Genomic DNA, 23,563 nt, shown 5'->3' with positions numbered 1-23,563 from the left:
TAATATGTCTGTAGGACCTATCTGACATTTGTTTGATTCAATAAGTTAACCCTTCATTTGAAAGCCTCCCCGCAGTAGTTCTTTCTATGTTCTTCTCTTTGGTAGAGCTTTTTAGAGAGGAATAGTAGAAATAGTATAATCCAGCAAGCTATGGCATTAATTCATAGGTTAATTGGCATGTGATATGCAGGCTGATAGGTCCTGACTTGGAAAGCTGAATCTAAGCCCTAGAGCATGAAAGAAAAATGTAAATCTAGAAGACTTTATTGTGAGAAATTTAGCTTGGAAGAGTTAATCAGTATTTATGTGGCTACAGTCAGGTATTCTATGTTGTTAAAATTTGTTTTCTGTCTGGTAGGTGTGTATATGAATTTAGGGAACTTGATGTTTAACTATGTGTGCAGTCTTCAGTACATGCATATGAAGTCACACAGTCCACAGCATGTCCCTTGTTTTTTAATTTACATGTGTACAGTGGTTTTTGTCATTATATTCTAAAAAATAAATGAAAAGTGTTTATTTGAGGTATTTGGTTGCTGTCAAGGAGTTTTGCCCACATCTGGGCCTGTGTGTATAGTAGGTACAGAGTCAGCTGCCTGCTTCTTACACAAAGCCCCTGGCCATAGAGCTCTGAAAAGAGGGAATTGGTCACCTACAAAACATCTGGTTCTTCAACCATAAGCAGAGTATATACTTATAAAACAAATAAATCAAGAGAAGCCTTTTGTATAAAGTTAACTGAACAAGTCTTGCAGTCAAATTATGTGGGAAATGTAGTTGTTTTACCGAGATGATGATTCATATGTAGAAAATAAAAAAGCTTGCAGGCAGTTGATGTGTTTATTTCACAGAGTTACAAGTTTTAGAAATTGTGACTAGAGATGAAGTCAGTGGTTTCACCAATTTCAGTATGTCATTGTTTAGACTATAAGGCAGTAGTGCAGGGACAGGCCTGATTGACTTAAAGATGGAAAAGGTTGATGTTGATCAAGAAGAAATGTTTTACTGTAAGAGTGGTGTGACACTGGAATGGGTTGTCCAGGGAGGTTGTGGATGCCCCATCCCAGACAGTGTTCAGTGTTTGATTGTAGGTGGTATTACAGTGATACTATGTGGAAGTCTAGGAACTGTTTTGAATATAGTAAGAGCCTGAGTCTGAAAAGGATTTGAGGAAGACTTCTTCATTCTGAGTAGGTAATGCAAACTCTTACTTACTGCCCTTTTTTAAAATGCATCATTAGTTAATAAGAGTGTTCATGAACTTATATTTAAGATTTTTTTGGAGCTAATGGCTTTAATTATAGGTAAAATATAGAAAAAAAATCTAAAAAAGGAAAGCTTCCTGTAGCACATACTTTTAATTTATTATATGTACAGTTTGATACTTTCCTTTGAATTTTGCTTCTCAGTGATTTCATCTAGTATCAATAGAGTATGAAAAACAAGTTATAAAGTAATTCTGTATCTTGAAAAATTGGGCAAGTACGTAAGTTCTTTTTTTAAGCATGTTTTAGAAGATCGTAGTGTTTTTTATTTCTTTTCTTGTTAGGGGTTGAGATCCTGCTAGTACACTGTGGTTGTTCAAATGTATGGTTTATGATTCTGCATGGCAAATGCTTTCAAAACCATTTTCATCATGTGCTGCTGGTCAGACTTTACAGTTAAAAATGAAATTAAACTGAACTTTTACATGAATAAGGAGACACAGCCTTTTTACTTCATTCTGTATGTTCTTTTCAAAGACCTCGTCGATTTTCCTTGATTGCTGAATACCCTCTTGGCAACCTGACTGAAAGTAGTGTCGCAGTTGGTGCTGATGAGCTTGTCCAGCTCTTCAGTCTGAGTCCAGGACTCTTAGTAGGAATTTGGAAGGTAAGATAACATTTTGTTTCTGTATTTTATTATGATTTGAATGAAAAAAAAAAAAAAAATGGCTTGTAGTTTGGGTTTGAGGAGGGCTTTTTTTTTTTTAATCTTCCTTTTTTTTCCCCTTTGGATTTTGAAAGATCTTGTCTAAACTAGTAACCACAAAACACATGTAGGGACAGTAAGTGGAAGATTTATTGTATCCTGAAGAGCTGTCACAGGAGTATATATACTTTTTTAAAAAATCCACTTCTAATTAAGAGATCAGTTATCTATCATTCCATATTAGATGCTGTGTTCAATTTTATTTATTTTACAGTCTTCACATGCCCAAGTTTGATATGCTAGAATAATTTTAAATGGAATGGTTTGAGAAAAGAAGTGCTTCTTCCTCTGATTCATGCCATTACCTGCCCATGCCACTCAAAGTGATGAGTTCCCACATAGCAACTTAATTTTAATCTACATCACCAGGTAGCTGTATCCTGCTCCAGCAGCAGGAATGCTGTAAATGGTGCCCTTTTGGGGGTATTAAATTCTTGGTATTAAGAGTCTAGGTTAAGCAGTTAGCCTCTGTAGGGTAAGTCTAGACATGAATGTCTTTAGAGGGCAGTGCCGAACATCTGAAGTCGACTTCAGAAGGAATCTGCATCTTTGCATGGGATGCACTGGCACCTCTGTGTCTGCCTGTGGCTATGTAGCTCTGGGTGCTATGGAGGCCTGTTTCAGGTGTTCTGCTCTTGGTCTGAATTGAGAGGTGGTAGCCCTTTTTTCCTCCCCTCAGCCATGCTCTTGATGTAGACTTAGGTTATTTGGAACTTTCCTAAGGGAGGCTGTGAGCAGTTCCTCAAAGTTGTGTCTAATCTCCAGCTGCAAACATGCTGCCTCAAATGTACACAATCGCCAGAGGCAATGTTTAAAAGTGCAGAAGGACTATTTCTTTCACTCCTACTTAAAGGTAAGAGTGAAAATCCATTTCCTGGAAAACTTGAAAACCTGACTGGCATAAACCCATTATTGGTTGTTTCAGTCTGTGAAAATCTCTGCTAAGTGAACAGCCATTTCTCTCTTATCTTCAGACGTTTTGTAGATGGGTGCCCCTGTATTGTTGGCTCTCTGGTCTTGCTCATGCATTGGCCCCATCCATGCTCAGAAAGAGAGATCTTTCAGCACCTGGAAATGGTTCAGTCATAACCAAGTTTCACATCATTGTTAAGAATCGAGTGCCTCACTCCAGTATATTTTCCCTGCTTGCTTTTCTGAACAGCAGTTCTTATTCTCTGTGTAGGCAGAGTAATATGAGGTAGTTAAGTGTCAGTGGGTGTAATAATTGTAAATGCCACACGTCTTGTTTTTTGCACATATCTGCATAACAGAAACCAAGGGCAGGTTACGTGGGCCTTCTGGTATTTGGACAGAGAAAGACTGAGAAATTATGAGATTGATAGATCTCCCTAGTTAAATCTTTTATAGCTGTAATTTTGCACTTTGAAAATACAGGAGCAGTTAAAAAGCCAAAAGTTTGAATAGAGGATGTCATTTTCTGGTAACCCAGAGAGATGAAAACAGTAGTTGCCCACATTTCAGGAGAGTAATAGACTTCTGGCAGGGAATTATTTTCCTATTGACTTCTGTGTTTGGAAATGCAGGATTTTAAAAAATGCATTTAAAGAAAAAAAAAACTTGATATCCTAGTATTGTGTTCTTGAAGTAAATATATACCTCTGTCTCTAGTTTTCGCATTGATGTTTTCTCTGTATAGACATCTGTAGAAGGTTATGTTTTTAATGTTTTCCTAGGACTAAATAGTCTGGTGAAGACATGTTTTTTACTTTGAAATTCACAGTTTCTATTGAATAATTCTGTATTCCTCACTGATGTTAGCCCTCTTTGGAAATAGTTCTTTACATGGGAAAATAATCTTGATGTTTCAGCAGTTGGGAGTAAGTGCAGTTTGATTTTGTTTAGGTATCTTTTTAAAAGTGGTTATTAGAAGCTAGGGGCAATTCTTGGAGCTCTCATAATTTTTGCCTAGACATAGGTAGTTTCCCTCTCTTTCCCTGTAATACAGAAATTCTGTAATCTTTTATATATATTCTGTACTCTTGTGAAAAAACAGTAAAGGTTTTAGGAGTCCAAGTATTAAAGCAAGCCATTACTAACATTATTACAGTAACTGGCAGAGTAATAAGCGGCAGCATTTCTCTATGAATTTTAATGCTCAGAAAGACCTTGTGAAAAAAAGAATTTCCAGATAAAAATACATATACTTTAATTAACTTTTCAGGAGAAAAATGAAATTGCTTTTGTTATGGCGAATCTTCATTATAATCAACTTCTTGAGAGAAGCATTTTGGGTTCTGCTACTGTGTAAGTTTGGTTTTCCTTTGTGGGAAGTAAAGATAACCTTTTGAATAAAGCTTTGAGTTTTACAATTAAAATTGCCTGCTGGTAAGATGCTTATGTTTAGGCAGTAATTAACTATTCTTGTGTAATATAAACAACAGTTACAGTAAATACAAAAATGTAGAAGCATTTTCATACTAAAATATTGCCATCATTATGCTATTGTGGAGATAATTTAGTTAAAAAAGTGTACTAGTACTGGCTGTATTGAGAAAGTTAGAAATACACTGCCCATACTTTCTCCCTTTTCATAAGCAGTCTTTTTATTTCCTCTTCCTATCTGAAACAGTGATAGAAAAGAGGGAGACATTTCAGGAAGTAGAGAAGTAATCTTTGGCTGTGTAAGAGGGGAGAAAAATTCTGGTAAACTGGTGAGGTGCTTGCAATTATCTTTTAGTCCTATTCAGAGAGTAGCAGGGTTTCCTATTAAGTGTTTGTATATGTGTATATTGCAGTGTATAATGTAATACCTGTTTATACATTATAAACTGTTTAAAAATACAATTTTTTTTTTTTTTTTAGCTTTAGAACAGTATTTGGGGAATTTATTTGCCACTCCGCTTTCTAGTCAGATACTTTTGTATCTACCAGTAGTCTTAAATGCCCACTATAACTCAGTGTGGCTCTTCTCTCACAGAATGTAAGATTTAACACCTTCTCTCTTAGTACCAGATTGGATCCTGTGTAGAAGTTGCTCAGTTGCCTCTGGCATGTGGTCACTTCAGGTCATTTATGTGCAGTAGTTATTTAGTTAGGCACAGGCAAAATAATTTCAATATTTGCTATTTCAGAGAAGTCTCTAGAGCTAGTGGGCTTTTAGATTTGTAGTTAAGCTGATGCTTTTTTCTTTGTTGAAGACAAATCCGTGTTTTGAAGTTTAACAGATGTACCTTTTAAAGTTGACTGACATATTTTCTCCCTTTGGCTGGGCTGAACAGCTGATCAGCAGTTTTAGACACTGTATTAGTTTAAAAGAAGTGTGATGAACTAGAGATGTTTGATTTCAAAACTGTCTTAAGATGACAGTCTCAGTGTAGGGCTGTATGTTACATCTCTATTAAGTCATGTTCCCCCTTGCTAAATTCTATTATTTTTCTTTTTTTCAAGTCAATATACTCCTCCACCTAATCAACCTTTACTGGATGATATTGACTCAGAGTATGGACTGCATGAGTACAACCTGCATCTTGACCTTCATGGCAGAACCTGCATGTACCTGTGTGGATCATTCAAGTGCCTCTTCTGCAGAAAACGTAAAGTTGACAGAACAATAATGTTTGTTTTAGAAATGATCCCTGTCTTTCCTTCTTGTATCCAGTTTCTCTCTTTTAAGGGGTGAAACTGAAATGGAATTTTAAGAGTAAGATGTCTGTTAGTTGTGTGGTTTCTTTATATCTGCATGGTGCTTTGTGTGGCATCCTAAGGCTGCTCTGTAAGAAGTCTGCCCATTGTTACATTTTTATAGTGTCAGGCCTGGGACTGAATTCTTCAGATTGTCAGGGTCTTTTCTTTTAGTTCTCTGCTGCATTAATAATGCGGTGGCATAGCTCTTGGTGCAGGCTGATGTTTCTTTCAGTTGTATTTTATAAAGGAGAGACAGTTTGTCCTCGTACAATTTGGAAGCTTATTTCTGTAGAATTCTCCTTGAGTATACTTTGGATGCACAGACAGATTGAAAATATAGATAAATTTGTAGAAGTTACTGTGAACTTTAAGATCTATAGGGTTTTTTTTGGTGAGCTTGAGGTTGCCTGTTCTGGCATCTCGTCATTGTGTGGTAAACAATTTCAGTCATTTTTTTTAACTGCTGCTTCATTCTGTTTTCAGCACTTCTTTCCATGAGACGTGATTGACCATCCCTGTTATTCTCATACAGCCCAAATTCATAATTGTACTGAGGTTTTGAAAAATACATGTGTGATCTCTCTTTTGACATAACTTCAGCATAAATTCCTACAGCTACATAGCTGTCTTTCTGTAAGCAGAGACAGATTAAAATATTAAAATTAGACATTGTCATGAATTTAATTTAGAATTAAGTACTGTAAATTAATTATTGCTCCCAAATAATTTTTTTTTGTATCGGCAGTAATTTTTTTTATCCACACTCCTGAGCAGTGCGGATTGCAGAACATGTTGTTTTTCGGTCAGTAGAGGGCACTGTTGTCAGACGTGAGCGCTTTTACCGGGCTACAGAATTTCCCCGTGATTTGGTTTGGTTTTTCTCGTTGGTGTTTGGTGATTCCAAGAGCTGTCATTTAGATGGCAGCCTTGTGCAGTGTGGAGTGTAGTAGTCCTTGAACCTGAAATATACCTGAAATACATTTTTCAGATTCCAGAAAAGTTGCAAGCTTAAACTAAATGAATAATTCTACGGCTAAAACTTCAGTGAAAGTCTACGCATGTAGCAAGAAATCTTACCTGAAGTGTTGTGTAGTACAAGAATCCTCTTTATATTATCCGAAAAAACCCCAAAACGTCTCAAAATTGGCAAGAGGATTGAGTTTTTGGAATTGTGTTGGTTGTTCTGGTTTAGCTGAATGTCATATTTTGTTTTCTAAAATGAAAATGTTATGCTCCTAGCAATACAGTTGCACAAGAAAAAGTATTATGTGGCATACTTCCTTTCTTGATACCACTTTCTTGCTGCTTAGAAGCTACTTCCACAAAAGATTAAGCTGATAAGCTGATCTTTATGCAAATTTTAGGAAATGTCCCTGAGCTACAGTTGTGATGCCATCTCACTTTGCAAGTTACAGAATCTGTTTTATGCTCACGAGTGTTTTCTGAATTACTGGTTTTGTGACCTTCAGCAGTGTGACAGCCACCAGATTCTGGTCTCACAGGACATCAGGCAGCTGAAGCCATGGTTCTGCAGACAATAAGCTCATTTGTCAACTTGTCCCTTCCATGTGCTCACACAATAATTCCTTGTGGAAAATGCTTGACTTCCTCCTGAAATGGTGTAGTGATGCAGCATATGGTTGTCTGCTCTCACATTTTTCATTCTAAGTTGTTGTTCATTTTTCTCATTTTGGTGAACATGGTGTTGCTGAATGTGGTGGCCAGGTTTGTCCAGACTGGTTGTGTTTGCTGGTTTGTGTTTTGGTTTTAGGCTCCCTTCTAATAATATTCTTTGTCCCTTCCTCTGGGAGGACTCTGAAGCATGGAAGTCTGCAATGTTCTTGTCTTGCTATTTTTGAAAATTCTCTACTGAGTCCAGTTTTATTTTAAATTATAGACATGCCCATGGCAATTTCTACAACTTGAGGCACAGATCAGTTGTCAGCTATTATACTGTTCTTTTACTTATTTATTGGTTTTCGTTAGGGAGCTCTAGGCCTTCCTAGGTTACCAGAGAATGCCCATTTGTATTTTGCAGAATAACTGGTTTATTTGTTCAATATTAATATTTATCTGCTTTTTGTTAGTGTCTATTAGTATTGAGCTTCATTTTGCTACTCTGTTTGCAATTCTTTTTGCAGAATTCTTAATATTAAATTAAAAAAGTTATGTCACACTTCATTGAACCAAGTAGATGGAGTGTATATGGCTTCAGATTTTTTTTTCTGTTATTAATACTTACATTACAGTAATTAGCTGGTTTGCCACTGTTTGGGCTGGGGTTTAGCATTTTGTTTTATTCTCCTTTTCATGTAAACAGAATTGGCAATATGGTCTCACTGGCAGATAGTGTAGGGTGAATATGCTAAATACTTTGTAACTGAATTGAAAATATTTAGAAAACTTTCCTTGTTTTCAGGAAGGTATGACAGGCTTTTCTCCCAGAAGACTCCCAGAAGCTATGAATCCAGCTTCTTAATAAATACTTTTGAAGTGTATTTACCTAGGTTTTCAACTTTTTAAGCACAGCTTTGTACCCACATGGTAGTTTAAGCTTTGACTTTTCAATGTCATTTCTTGTTGATGTAAACTGATGTGATGTGCTTGCAAAATGTGAGAGTTGATTTTTGTGTATTTAGAGAGCTTTTAAGATTTGTTTGAAAAATTTCATATCAGGCTTTTGAAATGTTTTGCTTGACCTTGAAGATTGATTTGCAAGTTTAAATAACCATTTCAGTGTCTTAAGGCTGGTTGTTGGCACCAGAATTAGTGTTAAGCACAGCTTTTCCTCTGAAAATACCAATCAAATGACAATTTGCAACAAAGGCTTGGTTAGCAAAACAAACTTCCTTGGCTTTTAGCTAAAATAAGTACTCCGGAACTATTGGTCTATTTGTTTCTTTCCCCTGAAGTTTGTCTACATGATATATGTTCTTTATTACCTTTACTTGGAAATATTTGTTCCCTATAACTTACTCTGCTGCTTTGCTGCTATGCGTGTCTTGCATAAACCAAGGACTAGAGATGTTATAAGGGGACAATGAAACAAAGTCTGGATCAGGCTGAAGAAAGCCCTGTCCAATTTGCTTTCTCTGTGTTTCTCTTCATATGTTTAACATAGCTTGTTCTGTCCTTTAATTTCATTTTCTTATGTGACTGGGGTGAGGAAGGGAAGACTTCAGTACTTAGCCTGCAGTTCCTTGCTTGTTTCTAGGCAGACTTTTCCCTCCTCTGGAATATAAAGACTGCAATGGAGCTTTTATATTAAAAAAACCCATATATAAAGACTGGATTAACCAGCCCATGAATAATTAGCCTTCAGATTCTTGATCTGTTGCCTATTTCCATTCTGGCTAAAGTTAAGAAGTAACTATAATACACCTTAGCCAGCTGATCTATCTAGCAGTGGTGTATTAATGTCATGCAGTGGCAGTGATGTCCTGGGCTTCATTAATTTATTAGCAGAATGCTTTTTTCAATCCATTTTTAATCCATTCAAACTTCATTTGATTTGAATGAGTAAGAGAAATGGCCACTTCCATTCAGACTGGAATTGTGGATAACCAAATAGTCATCTTAGAAAAAAATGCTTGTTGACTGATGTTTTCAAATCTTGTTCAAAAACTCAACTTTAAGTGTGGTCTTTCAGTGGTTAGTTAGTAAACTAAGTAAAATATTTTTACCTTGAATGACATTTTGTCATTGAATTTGATTTACTGAGGTTTTGGAACTGAACCATTTGGACAGGTATCAAGTTAATGCCCTTTTTCTACTTTGAGCTGGGTCCTGGAAACGAATTCTGCTTACATTTTTCTCACTGATTTCTTTTGCACTTCACTGCAAAGACAGTGGGTATCATGGTCCGGACGATTGCATTTTCCTTCAACCATACAAAGTATTTCCTACAAAATATTTCCTGGGCATGGTCACGTTGGTTACTGTATTCACACTCCTATTCCAGACAGTGTCTGTATTGAAAAACCTGCAGCTGCTGTTCTCTGTCATGTGCTGGGCTGCTTCCTCCCCAGAGTAAGTATTCTCTGGACTCCCCACTGGTGAGTGATGCCTTTCCAGCATTGGTTTGTGCCTTGGCTCTACAGCACCAGTTCAGAGAAGTTTTTGGCCTCTGTGTTGAAGTGTGGGCTTTCTTTCTCCTTCACTGCCTCTAACGATCTGCTTCAAGCAGCCACCAAGCAGAGGTTTTGCTGGCACTGCCTGCTGGATGCAGCCATTTAACTCACAGCCAGCCTTTCTGATGTTGCTTCTTCTGTCTGTGGCCTCATGCTGCTACTTCAGCTTGATCGAAGGAGAATCACAGGCAAAACACTTCCTTTTTCACTCTGTCACTTCCATCTTAAACCTCTGCAAGCCCCTTAGCTTGTTACCTTACCATCCAGGACCTGCTACTGGATCCTGACAGGCATTATATTCCTGGGAATTCCTTCTCGCCCTTCTCATTTGTCTCCTGCAAGTCCTAGATATTTTCTTTTTTGTACTGAGGTCTCTAGTGCTTTTGTTTTGCTCTTTTGAGAGAGAATCTCTTGTTCAAGGAAACTTGTCTAAGGGATGTCCTACCAAGAAATCTGCTTGTGTCATGTGATGCTTTTATTTTCACTTTTCTTTGTAGTCAGATTGTGTTCATTATAATGTTCCCAAACTTATAATTAGAATGTTGGAGTCCCTGGTTCCTCCTCTGATAGCAAAGGAAAAAAAAAAAAAAAAAAGTCAATCTCTTCTGAGAGAAGAGATACCAAAGAAATATGGATATACGTAGTAATAAAAAAATCACAAATCATAGTAGTTCTGCCAAAAAAACCCCAAGAACCAGGAGTTTTGGAAAGCTACTTTAAAAAAAATTAAATTCATAATTTAAAAACTTGATTCAAATCAAATCATAATGCATGTCAATTTAAATGATGCAATATCCTTTCTAAGGAGAAATTGTTACCTGTATACCCTTTTTATTGGGTTGAGTTTCCAGTTAGAGATGGAAGTGTTGAATATGAAATTTACTCCTTGCATCCTTGTGTAAGTTCTTTAGGTGCCATTCCTATTTTTATGCTAAAAAATACAAAAGAATTTTTAGCTGCTATTTCTGCTGTGGATCACAGAATCAAACTTCGAACTGCAACTTAATTCCTCTATGAAGTGCTTGATATTTAGCTGTTGGTGTATGGCAGGGTTTCTTATTGGTGAGTGAGATGAAAAAGACATGAAAAGGAGAACATTTACAGCGTACTTGGACTGAATTTGATTTATACTGCTGTAATGTTGTATATTGTTTATATTTTCAGATGACATTGAAAATGGATACCTGAGGCTCAGAGTTGTAAACTTGAAGGATAATAGGAAGCACTTTCCTATTACTGGGACACTTGGCATATGCTGGGAAACAGATGTGTTTAAAGGCAATGTAAAGGTCAGAAATATTTTTTTGTTTGTGGAAATGCTTATCTCAAAACAGAATTATGTTTGTGCATCTTAAATATGCTAATTTTAAAACAATTTTTTGATATGTAGAAGGTGTCTGTTACTAGACAAAGACCTGTGTTCCAATATTTTAAAAAATAAGTGAATTTTGAGGAAAAACATTTTCTGCTTTCTCTCATAGTGTGTGGATTGCATGCTAGACTCATTCATGTAATGTGTGTTATCACTCCAGTGCTTTCCACTCAGCAAAGATGCTGTGGCTGACCAGCCTTGCTTGTAAATGCTGGACAAAAAAAAAAAAAAGAAAAAATACTGCAGATGTACTTTTTGTGAGGGCTTTTTTTGGGTTTGATGTGAGGGTGGGTTGGTTTTTTTTGTTTTGTTTTGTGGTTTTTTGTTTGTTTTGGGTTGGTTGGTTGGTTGGGGTTTGTTTGTGAGCAATAAGCCTTGAACCTCTGGGGAAATACTCTGCAGTTCTGTGGTGTGTATGCAGTGAAAGTTAGGAACTGCTGGGGAATGTTAAAATGCCAGTGGCCACAGGGAGAAACTACAGACCACATCCACACAGTCAGCACCTAGCTCCAGTCAGGTACATCAGTCAGCTGGATTAACTTTTTATTTTTTTAGAGGAATGCTCACACATTCTGTTGGATAAAATTCCTGAAAGAGTTACTTCAAACAAAGCTTCAGATTATTTCTGTACCTTTTGCAATAGTGGTGAAGGCACATATTTTTAAATGTACTTTATCGGCGTGAATGTTTCAGAAGTTGTAAAAATTCTGATGAATGTAGTTTAAGCACTACTGGAAAATCACTTAGTTCAACACTTGATTTCAAATTTGGCACTTCTTTTGAAAAGACCCTCAAAATTAATAAAACTGCTGTTTCTGCCAATCATGTATAGATGTGGAATGAAATATTGTTTGATAAGGTGAGACTTTTTTACTGAGGCATGTGTTGACAAAACAAGGGACAATATTTTTAAACTGAAAGAGGGTAGATTTAAATTGGACATTGACAAAAAAAGGCAAAAAAATTCTTTCGCCCATGATGAGCATGGTGAGGCAGGGGAGTTGGAATTAGATGACTTATGTAAGTCCCTTCTAACCCAAATCATTCTGTGATTTTAACCCGAGTCTAATCTGTGATTCAGCTGCTTGGCAGGATTTTTTTTTTCCATGAAAATACTCCTGAGTAGTATATAAGAATTTAGGAAGTTATCTGACAGAGGAAACAGCTGTGGCTGTAGTCTTTAGTTTTTCAGTTTTAGTCTCCCTCCTATGTGCATACGGCATAAATTATATTGAGTGTTTGTTTCTACGACAAAATAAAGAATACAATTTTTTTAAATGCCTCATTTTGGGGTGACAGATAGAATTTGTCAGCATATAGCCATGGGTTGAATTCACTGTGGTCTTTACCATAAGTGTCTAAAATTCTTAAAATGTGTGGAGGCCGAATAACATCAGCCACAGAAGTAGGACATTCCACTACTTGGAATTTATTTGAATTTTGTTTAATACTCTTAAGGAAAACCAAAAAACCCAAAAGCTTTCTTGGCACTTCTGGGTTTTTTAGTAAAAAATTTAATTGCTGAAGTACAGATAGTTGGAAATTGTCATGGCTTAGGAATGGTATTCTCCAATTTAATGTTCTCACTGTAACCACTCCAAATCACACTCTCTACTGGCTCTCTCCCCTTCCTCTGCCCTGTGCTGAGCTGGAGGGGAGAACTGGAGGCACAAAGGTAAAGGTCAAGGTTGAGATAAGAGCAGTTTACTGGAAACAGCAATGGGAGAAGAAAATGGAGAGTAGCAGCAACAAAATTAATAATAAGAAGGTACAAGAGAGGCGAGTGATTAACATGCAAACATGCATGTGAAGGGAGGAACTCAACCTGACCATGCCACAATAGTCTGACTGAGAAGACAACCTTTTCCTTGCTCCTGGAAATGAGATGAGGTGGTATAGAACAATGTCACTGTGTTAGCCATGCTACCTCCTGGCTGCTGCAAAAATTAACCTGATCCTGACTAGAACCAGGAAGGAAATGCATGGAAACCTCACCATCCCACCACCCAACACCATCCCTGTGGTGGTGCTTAAATTCAATTCCAATTGGGTTTTCACTGCTCCGGTTTGGTTTTATAATTTGTGTTTTATAATTTTGTATTTATTACTATTGTTTAAGATGGCCTCTCCTTCCCTCTCCTTCTCTCCTTCCCTCAGACTTTCCTTCCCCCCCCCCTCAAACCTTCCCGCCAAAATCTTGGTTGTCCTGGTAACCCCATCCCATAATGGTTGTTTGCCACTTTTCGGTTACCTGTCAATCTTTAAGTTATATAACTTCCCCACCCCCTCATCATGTATTCCTCCTCCCCAAGTTACTTCTTATTGGTTCAAAAGTTCTGCATCCCTCATTATATGTTGGCAAAGAGTTTTAATTGGTCCCACGCAATCCCACCCCTGAACCCACCTAATAAAAAGCCGTGCCATCTTGAGGCCAGCGTCTCTCTCCGGAGCGCTGCCTTGGGGCTACGCATCCCTTGGTTGCACCCCCTGAGAGTCCCGCCTTTCTATTCTGCGCACCATCCGCACCTTGGTCGAGTTTGCCCACGCCTCTGGCAAAGTGAGCCCCTGGATGTAGTGGCGGCAGGGCTGGCCGGAACTGCACCCATTGGAAAAAGCCGAACCACTGCAAGCTGGCGCCCAACGTGGGGCTGTCACGCGTGGGCGAAGAACTGGCAGCTCGACGGCGACGGCTCTGACGCTGTGCCCTCAATTTGAGAGCCACGTGCTTGAATCCGGTCCGTCAGGACCTTTTACGGATTTTTCATTGTCGTCGCACCTCCTAGTGGAAGCAGCCTTCAGGTGCGCTCCCGGGAGGGAGAGGAGGGTAGCTTCGCAGCACCCAGCGAAGTCCTCTTCAGTGCGGATTTACCCCAGACCAAACCGCTGTACCCACGCAGGAACCAGGGACGGGTAAGCGTGTGAGCCCCTTGCCCTCACCCTACCCAAAAGGGAAGATCCAGCCCAGGAGAGACTGTCCTCGGGGGGATCCAGCCGCGCGGCGCCCGTGGGGGGGTTGTTTTCCTCTCTCGGGTTTTTGTTTCGCGGTTCCTGTTTTTATTTCTTTTTGTTGTTTTATGTTTTGAGTTTCCGTGGTTCCGAGCTGGTCCCAGCTCGCTCCGGGATCGGGGGAAGCGACACGGGCGCGCCGCGGGAAGAAACCGGGGCCGCGAGATCGGGAGCAGCACGGCAGAGCCCGTGGTGTAGTGGTTAGGGTTCAGCGCTCTGACCGCCGCGACCTGGGTTCGATTCCCGGTGAAGCCGGTTGCCCCGGGAGCGGGATCGCGGGACCGGAGCGGTGCCGTGCTCGTCCTTTTGCCGGCCCGGGCGCGGGAGACGTAGGTTCGATTCCCGGTCTGGACCGGGACCGCGGAAGGCGCGGCGAGCCCGGCGGGTCCCGGCGCGGAGCCCCCCCGCTTTTTGTCTGCGCACGGGCACAGACGGGGTTTAAAGCGGGCTTTTTTGGTTTTACGAGGCACCTTCGGGGCGGAGGCAGTGGGGGGGGCTGCCTGACCGGAGTTTTTTAGTGCTGGGATTCGGTTTTTAGTTTATTTTGTGTTGCGGAACGGTTTGGAAGTGGAGAATGGGTGCCAGGCTCTCGGCAGAGGAGAAAGGCGTTTTTCGTTGTTTTGTTGGTGTTCTCAGTTTTAATAAGGTTAAGTTTTCTAAAGGAGAACTGAAGCATTTCGTGCGCATGCTCTGTCTGCATTTCCCCGGAACGAACCCGGAAGTTGTGACAGACCCCCGATATTGGGACCCCGTCATCTTAAAACTTACCAAATTAGCTGCCGCTGGAGACAAAAATGCAGCGAAATACCTGTTCTGGTCGCGGCAAATTCAAACTGCCGTGAAAAACATGAAGGGAGTGCAGAAAGAGCGGTCTCCCGGAGAAAGCTCTGTTACCCCCTGTTCTTCCCGTTCTGTGTCCCCCTCCCCTTCTCCCCGCCGTGGCATCCTCAGAGGTGCAGCGGGCATACCCCAGCCCGCCAGCCCTGGCGCTCTCAGGACGCCATCCCCCCGCCCGGGACAGACAGGGCAGTCTGCCCGGGATGTCCGACGGAGCACTGGCCATGCTCCCGAGGAATTTTCCCTTCCCCGAACCTCCCTAAACAAACCCCGAGTTCGGTTCAGTGTTAATGGAGAAGAATGCACGCAAAATGCCTGCGCGGAGCCAAACGGCGCCCGCGCGGGGGGCGCGGGAGGCACCGGCGCGGAGCCGCTCGGCGCCCGCGCGGGAGGCGCGGGGGAAAAGCCGCTCGGTGCCCGCGTGGCAGGCGTCCATGCGGAAGAACCGCATGGCGACCGCGTGGCACGGGCATGCGGCGTCCATGCGGCAAACGCACGCGGTGTCCATGAGGCAGAGGCACGCGCCGCCCATGCGGCAGACGCACGCGCCGCCCATGCGACAGGCGCACGCGCCTTCCATGCGGAAGGAGACCCCGGCGCCGATGCGACAGGCGCATGCGGCTTCCATGCCGCAGGCGCATGCGGCGTCCACGCGGAAGGCGCGCGCTGCGCGCGCGTGGAATGCGCACGCGGTGCCCACGCGGGAGAACCGCGTGGCAGCCATGCGGCAGAGGCGCAGGCACGCAGTGCTCGCGCGGCAGAGGCGCGGAATGGCGGCGGCCGCATGGTGCGGTCGTTCTCTTTGTCCGCCCTGCCCGCCAGCCCGCTGCCGGGGGTGCCGCTCGCCGCCGCCGCCGCCATTGCCCCGCTCCCGTTCCCTTCCCCTTCCCAGTCCCCCAAGTTTTCCCCCCCCAACCCTTTTCCGTCCCCTTCCACCCTTCCCCGAGGCTGTCACTGTTCTGAAACCCCTTCCTATGACCCCCCCACCTGCCGCTCCTCCCGAGTCTCCACCCAAAACCACTCCTCCGAAGGCGTGCCTTTCCCAGACCCTGGCACGCCCCCCTCCCGTCGCAGGCCACTCCCCTCGGTGACGCCCAAGTCCCGCCCACTGCCTCCCGGTTCCCACGCCCCTTCTTTCGGTTCCCACGCTTGGGGCAAGGAGGGGGAGGGGTGGGATCCAGGAAGTGATGGTCCCCATGTCCCTTCTATCGCTCCAGTTACCTACAGGAGGGGTAGAGGAGGGCATGAGGAGGCAAAGTGGCAGCAGTTGTCCCAGAATGTTGTCAGGGAACTCATGAAGGCCCTCAAGGAGTACGGCCGCATGAGTCCGTACTTCCTTGGTTTGTTAGATGGCCAAGTTACCGGGAGTGAGGTTGTCCCCCATGACATCAAGTACCTATTCAAGTGCTTGCATTCCAGAACTGAGTATCAGCTCTGGTTTGCAACCTGGAAAAGGCACTTGCAGGACGCTCTCCCAGGATGGTCAAATGACCCTGACACAGCTGTGGACAATGAAGGGAACATGATCACGCTGTCACATGTGATGGGTGAGGGAGAATGGGAGATGCCCCAAAAGCAAGCTGAAAGCCTCCCAAAGCCGTTGTTAAGGCAAATTGCTCGTGTTGCTGTGAAAGCGTTTTCCACCATGCGGCCTTCCGGCCCCATGGAATCGTATTCAGATGTTTTTCAGGGACCTCAGGAAAACTTCCTGCTGTTTGTGGAAAGGCTAACGGTAGCCATAGAGCAGCAGGAAGAGGACGAAGTGGCAAGGGAGAGGCTGGTCACGTTGCTGGCGTTCAGGCACGCCAACGAAGTCTGCAAACAGGCCATGCTGACCCTTCCACGGATTCCCAAGCCGACATTACAGGACTATGTCGAGGTGGTAACTGAGGTGGTCCCCCTGATGACATCAGCAAAGCCAGAGAGGCCGGAACAGCGACGGAAAACCGTGAATGCAGCAACCGCAGAGAGCCCAACCTGCCATCAGGACAACGCGGCCGTGGTACCAAAAGGAAGGCGTCCATCTGGAAATTCAGCTGACAGGCCTTGCGCCTTATGTGGCAAGCAAGGACACTGGTGGCAGGCTTGTCCCCTGAGACGGGAGTTTCAGGAATTTAAACAAGCCAAAGAGGGAGAAGGAGGAAATGGGAGGGGAGGACGCTCCCAACAAAAAAACGAATAAGGGAGCGCGGAGCCACCCAGTGCGATGACCCCAATCGGGTGGCCCAAGCCGGGGGAGGAGGAATGGGGAATGATGATTTGAGTTGTACCGGACATGACATTTTAACGGACTTGACTTTTTCTTCCCAGAGGCAGCAGAGGAGCCCTCTGAGAGGGAATTCACCGGACAAGACAAGAGACTCCCCTTTGAGGAGTCCTTCACCTGATGATCCTGACCCGAATGTGCCTGTTCCTTTCACAGGAAAGTCCTTGACAACAACAAGCGAAGGAGTGCCCTTTCATCTTCAAGTGTCTGATGCCCTGTGGATCCGTGATGATGAATGGCACCGTGTGGCGGTATCTAAAAATCGAGGTACCTGGCACAAAATTGGCACAACATATGTAGTCGTGGGGGATTGTAAACATACCCCGCCGGAAATCGAGATTGTTCCCCAAACCACTCCTGCGGATCCCGAGTGGTTTGAACTCTGGCTTCGCTGCACGACTCCACCCATTTATCTGTCAAAGGGACAGATAGTCGCCCAGGCAATACCATCACTCCCTGAAAGGGTGTGTCCCGAGGGCGACTGCAAGACCTGCCACCCCCAGATAAGCACGGTCGTGTACATCACACATGACAGACCTGAGGAGGTGTGCAAATTAAGGGTGGGCGGGGAGACCACCATCATTAAAGGTCTCCTTGACTCGGGGGCGGACGTAACGGTGATCCCGGAACACCTATGGCCGTCACGTTGGCCGTTGCAGACAGTGGTGGAGCAAGTTGAGGGTGTTGGAGGCCTTCAATTGGCGAAAAAATCAAAGCACATGGTGCAAATTAAGGGGTCCAATGGGCAATTGGCGAACATCCAGCCCTTTGTTTTGAATTACAAAGCACCCCTGTGGGGGAGAGATGTCCTGGCCCAGTGGGGGGCAACAATTGAATTCCCTGACCCTCCACAAAATTTTCAGGCTGCGGTCACTGAACTGCGCCCCACCCAAAAACTGAATTGGAAAACGGATTCTCCAGTTTGGGTGGAGCAGTGGCCGCTTTCTAAGGAAAAATTAAAGGCGCTGAATGAGCTCGTGGAAGAGCAACTCCGAAAGGGTCACATAGAGGAGACCACCTCTCCTTGGAACACCCCAGTGTTCGTAATACAAAAATCGGATAAGACCCGATGGAGGCTTCTCCAGGACCTCAGACAAATTAACGAGGTCATCGAGGACATAGGCTCTCTCCAACCAGGGATGCCTTCCCCAGCCATGTTGCCCCAAAATTATAATCTGGCAGTAATTGACATTAAAGACTGCTTTTTTCAAATTCCTCTCCACCCCGACGATGCTCCGCGGTTTGCGTTCTCGGTTCCTAACATCAACCGAGAGGCCCCAAGGAAAAGGTATCACTGGAAGGTTCTTCCCCAAGGAGTCAAAAATTCTCCTGCCATTTGCCAGTGGTACGTGTCTTCCTTGCTGACCCCCGTGCGTGCAGCTGCACACCAGGCCGTCATCTTTCATTATATGGACGACGTGCTCGTGTGCGCCCCCAACGACGACCTGTTGACGCATGCGCTTGACCTGACAGTGGCTGCACTGGTTGCTGCAGGGTTTGAGTTGCAGGAAGCGAAAATTCAAAAGATGCCACCATGGAAATATCTTGGCCTCGAAATTAATAAGCGGACCATTGTTCCGCAAAAATTGGCGATCAGAACCAACATCAAGACCTTAGCGGATGTGCACCAGCTGTGTGGGGCTTTGAACTGGGTGAGGCCTTGGCTGGGTCTCACTACCGAGGACCTAGCACCTCTTTTCAGTTTATTGAAAGGGGGAGAGGGGCTGAGTTCCCCTAGGTCACTCACCCCGGAGGCACAGAAAGCACTGAAAAGGGTTCAAGAGTTGATGTCCACCAGACAGGCAAATCGATGCCATGCTGATTTGCCTTTCCGATTTGTCATTCTAGGGAATCTGCCGCACCTCCATGGAATGATATTCCAATGGGACAACGAGGTGACCAGCATACCCCGGAAGGACCGAGGCAGGAGAGATCCTCTTCTTATTATAGAATGGGTCTTTCTCAGCCATCACAGGTCCAAGAGGATGACACGCCCACAGGAGTTGATGGCTGAATTAATTCGGAAAGCCAGAGTTCGCATTAGAGAACTGGCTGGCTGCGACTTTGAGGTGATCCACGTACCAATTCGGTTGAATTCGGGCCAAATTTCAAAGGCAATGTTAGAGCACTTGCTTCAAGAGAATGAAGCACTTCAGTTTGCCCTGGACAGTTACACTGGTCAAATTTCAATCCATCGGCCTGCCCACAAAATTTTTAATTCGGATGCTCAATTTAAATTAAATTTAAGGAGTGTTCAGAGCAAAAGACCGCTCGAAGCCTTGACAGTTTTCACAGACGCGTCCGGAGGGTCCCACAAGTCAGTGGTGACTTGGAAAGATCCTCAGACTCAGCAGTGGGAGTCTGACGTTGCTGAGGTGGAAGGATCCCCTCAGATTGCTGAGTTGGCCGCAGTCGTCAGGGCCTTCGAAAGGTTCTCTGAACCATTTAATTTGGTAACCGATTCGAGCTATGTAGCAGGTGTAGTGTCCAGAGCGGAGAACTCAGTTCTCCAAGAAGTGACTAACATTGCTCTGTTTAAGTTGCTCTCGAAGCTAATAAGGCTGATCTCCCACCGAGAGCAACCGTTTTACGTGATGCACACCAGGTCGCACACGGATTTGCCGGGGTTCATAGCGGAGGGAAACAGGAGGGCTGATGCTCTTGCTGCCCCTGTCGCGAAGGCCCCGCTGCCTGACGTTTTCCAGCAGGCAAAGCTCAGCCACCAACTGTTCCATCAGAATGTGCCAGGTTTGGTCCGAGGGTTCAAACTAACCCGAGATCAGGCCAAGGCCATTGTGGCGACGTGTCCCAGCTGCCAGCGACATGCAGTCCCAACCTTGCATGCCGGGGTAAACCCCCGAGGGCTGAGCAGCAACGAGGTATGGCAGATGGACGTTACTCATGTCCCTCAGTTTGGGAGGCTGAAGTACGTCCATGTGTCTGTGGACACCTTTTCTGGAGCAGTCTATGCATCCGCCCATACAGGGGAGAAAGCAGGGGATGTTGTTAAACACCTCCTCCAAGCCTTCTCTTTCCTAGGCATCCCTAAGGTCATCAAATCGGACAACGGGCCAAGCTATATTTCCAAGGAGTTCCGCAGCTTCCTCCAGCAATGGGGAGTAGAACACAAAACCGGCATCCCCTATTCCCCGACAGGCCAAGCAATTGTGGAGAGGACACACCAAAACATCAAAAGAGTCCTCAATCAACAGGGACAAATTCTAAAATTGGAGTCACCCCAAATTCGATTAGCCAGGGCCTTGCACACAATTAATTTTCTAAATTGTTCATTTGAATTGATGAATCCCCCAATAATTAGGCACTTTGGAGGGAACCCAAATTTGAAATTAGAATCCAAGCCGCCAGTTCTTGTCAAGGACCCGGAGACCATGAGAATGGAAGGTCCACACGATTTAATCACTTGGGGACGCGGATATGCCTGCGTATCGACACCCACCGAACTTAAATGGGTGCCGGCCAAGTGGGTGAGACCTTATGTTCCCAGGGCCTCCAAAGAGTCAGATAATCAGGTGAAAAATGTCACTTGGCGAAGAAAAAGGAAGCCCGTTGGTCCGGAGGAAGAGAGGTCCGCTCCTTCCTTCCCCATTCCTCACTGGCTTTTTGTTGATTAATTTATTTTGTTATATTTTAAGTTACTCCTAAGTTTTTGTTACTTATAATTGGAATTGCATTTGGCATCATCCGACGAGTCACCCAAAAGACCATCACTGCAGCCACCTCGTCACTCAGCGTGAACAACGTCTGGGCCAGTGTTCCTCCCGTCGAGAAGATCGAGATGCAGCAGCTCCCGTCATGGGAAGATGAGGAATACCCTGACCCAGAGGACTTCTTCACCGGAGACTGATGACGAGAGGTGGCTCACGGAACAGAACATCTATCCCCCAAGCAGACACTACCAAAAGCCATCACAAAAAAATAAAAAAGGGGAAGATGTGGTGGTGCTTAAATTCAATTCCAATTGGGTTTTCACTGCTCCGGTTTGGTTTTATAATTTGTGTTTTATAATTTTGTATTTATTACTATTGTTTAAGATGGCCTCTCCTTCCCTCTCCTTCTCTCCTTCCCTCAGACTTTCCTTCCCCCCCCCCTCAAACCTTCCCGCCAAAATCTTGGTTGTCCTGGTAACCCCATCCCATAATGGTTGTTTGCCACTTTTCGGTTACCTGTCAATCTTTAAGTTATATAACTTCCCCACCCCCTCATCATGTATTCCTCCTCCCCAAGTTACTTCTTATTGGTTCAAAAGTTCTGCATCCCTCATTATATGTTGGCAAAGAGTTTTAATTGGTCCCACGCAATCCCACCCCTGAACCCACCTAATAAAAAGCCGTGCCATCTTGAGGCCAGCGTCTCTCTCCGGAGCGCTGCCTTGGGGCTACGCATCCCTTGGTTGCACCCCCTGAGAGTCCCGCCTTTCTATTCTGCGCACCATCCGCACCTTGGTCGAGTTTGCCCACGCCTCTGGCAAAGTGAGCCCCTGGACGTAGTGGCGGCAGGGCTGGCCGGAACTGCACCCATTGGAAAAAGCCGAACCACTGCACATCCCACTTTACATTTTGTAATTGGCCTTATATATGCAAGTTGTCAGACCAGAAAATTGTAATTCTTTCTGGTTTCCAGTGATTCTGTAGCTCATATAAGTTTATGATACCATCATTATCAGGTTTGGTTTGAATTTTGTATTTTCAGCATAGTCTGCATTAAAAGGCTTAGGGAAACTGTGTGTATCATACTGCCTCATGTTTGTGCCATCTGCCCTTATGTTGTTTGATTGAAGTAAAGTAATAGTGAAAGCAATGTTAGAGCAACAGAAACACAACTATGTAGTACAGAGAAATAAAGCATTCCAAATGAATTTTTTTGGCATGGAATATGTTGGTTTTGGTTTATTTCTGCTTTTGGACCACAGATACAACATAATTAAGATAATTTGATTCATTTAGTGATTCAGAACTCAAGAGAATAAGGAACAGCTGATACTAACCATGACAGACAACTCCTGTGCTTCTAAGGGATATGGGAAACTATCAGTTTGCAAAGACAAAAGAATTGGCATTAACATTTTTAAATTATCTAGTTGTGTAATCTTGTAAAGAAATATTTTCAAGAATTTGTAAGAGGAGGAATTACATCAGGATTATTACTATTACCTTTTTGGGAACTGAAGCTGTGAGCCTTTCAAAAAGTACTGTATACAGCTGGCTTGGAAGGGTAATTTTGTGTGCTCTGCCTTGAGTGGTCCCTGAGTATCTTTGCAAACATTGCTACATTCACACAAGTTTAGCAACTGACATTAAGCTTAGGTTGCTTACTCATATTGAAGGGACTATAATCATTTGAATGGTAAAGTAACTAATAATTGAGAAAAACAGATGTTAAGGGCTGAAAAATGTTCAAGAAATAATGTCTGATTTGGTTTGGCAGTGGTACCTTCTGTACTGCAGTGTTTCATGTCTGTGGGTTGCAATTTTGATTTCTGTAGAAAACCTCTAAGTAAGTATTTCTTGCAATAGGTCAGTGAACCATTATCAATTTTATTTTGAGGTTTTAACCTTTGTACAAAACCCTCTGAACCCTTTATATTTCTTCTAACATCAGGGACAGATCTACTTACTGGGCCATGGGGAAATAATCTCTTCTGCTTGTGTTTGTAGGACTGCTTTGTGATGGATCTGACTCTCTTGGATGAAACTGGAAAGCCCTTCTGGTGTTTTAGTGCTCCAGTCCACATGGGATTGTCTACCAAGTCATCTGGCCTTTATGACTACATGGGTCATATTTATACTGCAGACTATGCAGATTCAGAGGGTAAAGTCTGTGTTGAGTTTGTGTGGTTGGAAGAAACCAAGGAATATATTGTGGTCACTTTGGTGCTTTATGTAAGCACCAAAAAGGTAAATAGCTGGTATGGAACAAATTACTGACTTAATTAGGTCACTAATTTCCTTGCTTTAAAAACCAAACAAACAACCCTCCCACAATAAAAAAAAACACAAACTGATATTTAAGATTGACACCAACGAGCAAGACTGCAAATTTTCCAGTAATAAGCGCAATTGCCTAAATTTTTTTAATAGGCAACTGAGGGATCAAAGAGACATATTGATTTATGTGAGAGGCTTTCTTCTCTGTTGAACATTAGTCTGTTTCTCGCTGGCTATATTTAAATTATTTTTAGGAAGATTTTTCTTTATAGACACATGTTACTGTCATTAAGGAATTGCTTCTTTTGAGAGCCATACGGTGGAGATGCCTTACCTTACATAAGCTGCACTGGTTTTGAGAACGTTGGCTTTTAATGCTTAGTAATAAAAC

General features: G+C 43.3%; 1 protein-coding gene across 1 annotated transcript in view; it reads left to right on the top strand.

Annotated features, from left to right (window-relative positions):
* LOC310923546 (F-box only protein 15-like) overlaps positions 1-23,172 on the top strand; it is a gene marked incomplete at its 3' end in the record, with an annotated part of 33,427 nt that extends 10,255 nt beyond the window's left edge. The window contains exons 6-10 of the mRNA XM_083885508.1: positions 1,743-1,872; positions 4,154-4,236; positions 5,380-5,525; positions 10,911-11,035; positions 22,903-23,172. Coding sequence (XP_083741634.1) covers positions 1,743-1,872; positions 4,154-4,236; positions 5,380-5,525; positions 10,911-11,035; positions 22,903-23,172 — 754 coding nt within the window. The remainder of the gene's footprint in view (positions 1-1,742; positions 1,873-4,153; positions 4,237-5,379; positions 5,526-10,910; positions 11,036-22,902) is intronic.
* Between the last annotated feature and the right edge of the window lie 391 nt (positions 23,173-23,563).

Source organism: Zosterops lateralis, assembly GCF_965231275.1.
Source record: "Zosterops lateralis genome assembly, contig: HAP1_HAP1_SCAFFOLD_103, whole genome shotgun sequence".
Taxonomy (NCBI): Eukaryota; Metazoa; Chordata; class Aves; order Passeriformes; family Zosteropidae; genus Zosterops; species Zosterops lateralis.
The sequence above is the reverse complement of the archived record's forward strand: the minus strand, read 5'-3'. Positions and strand labels throughout refer to the sequence as shown.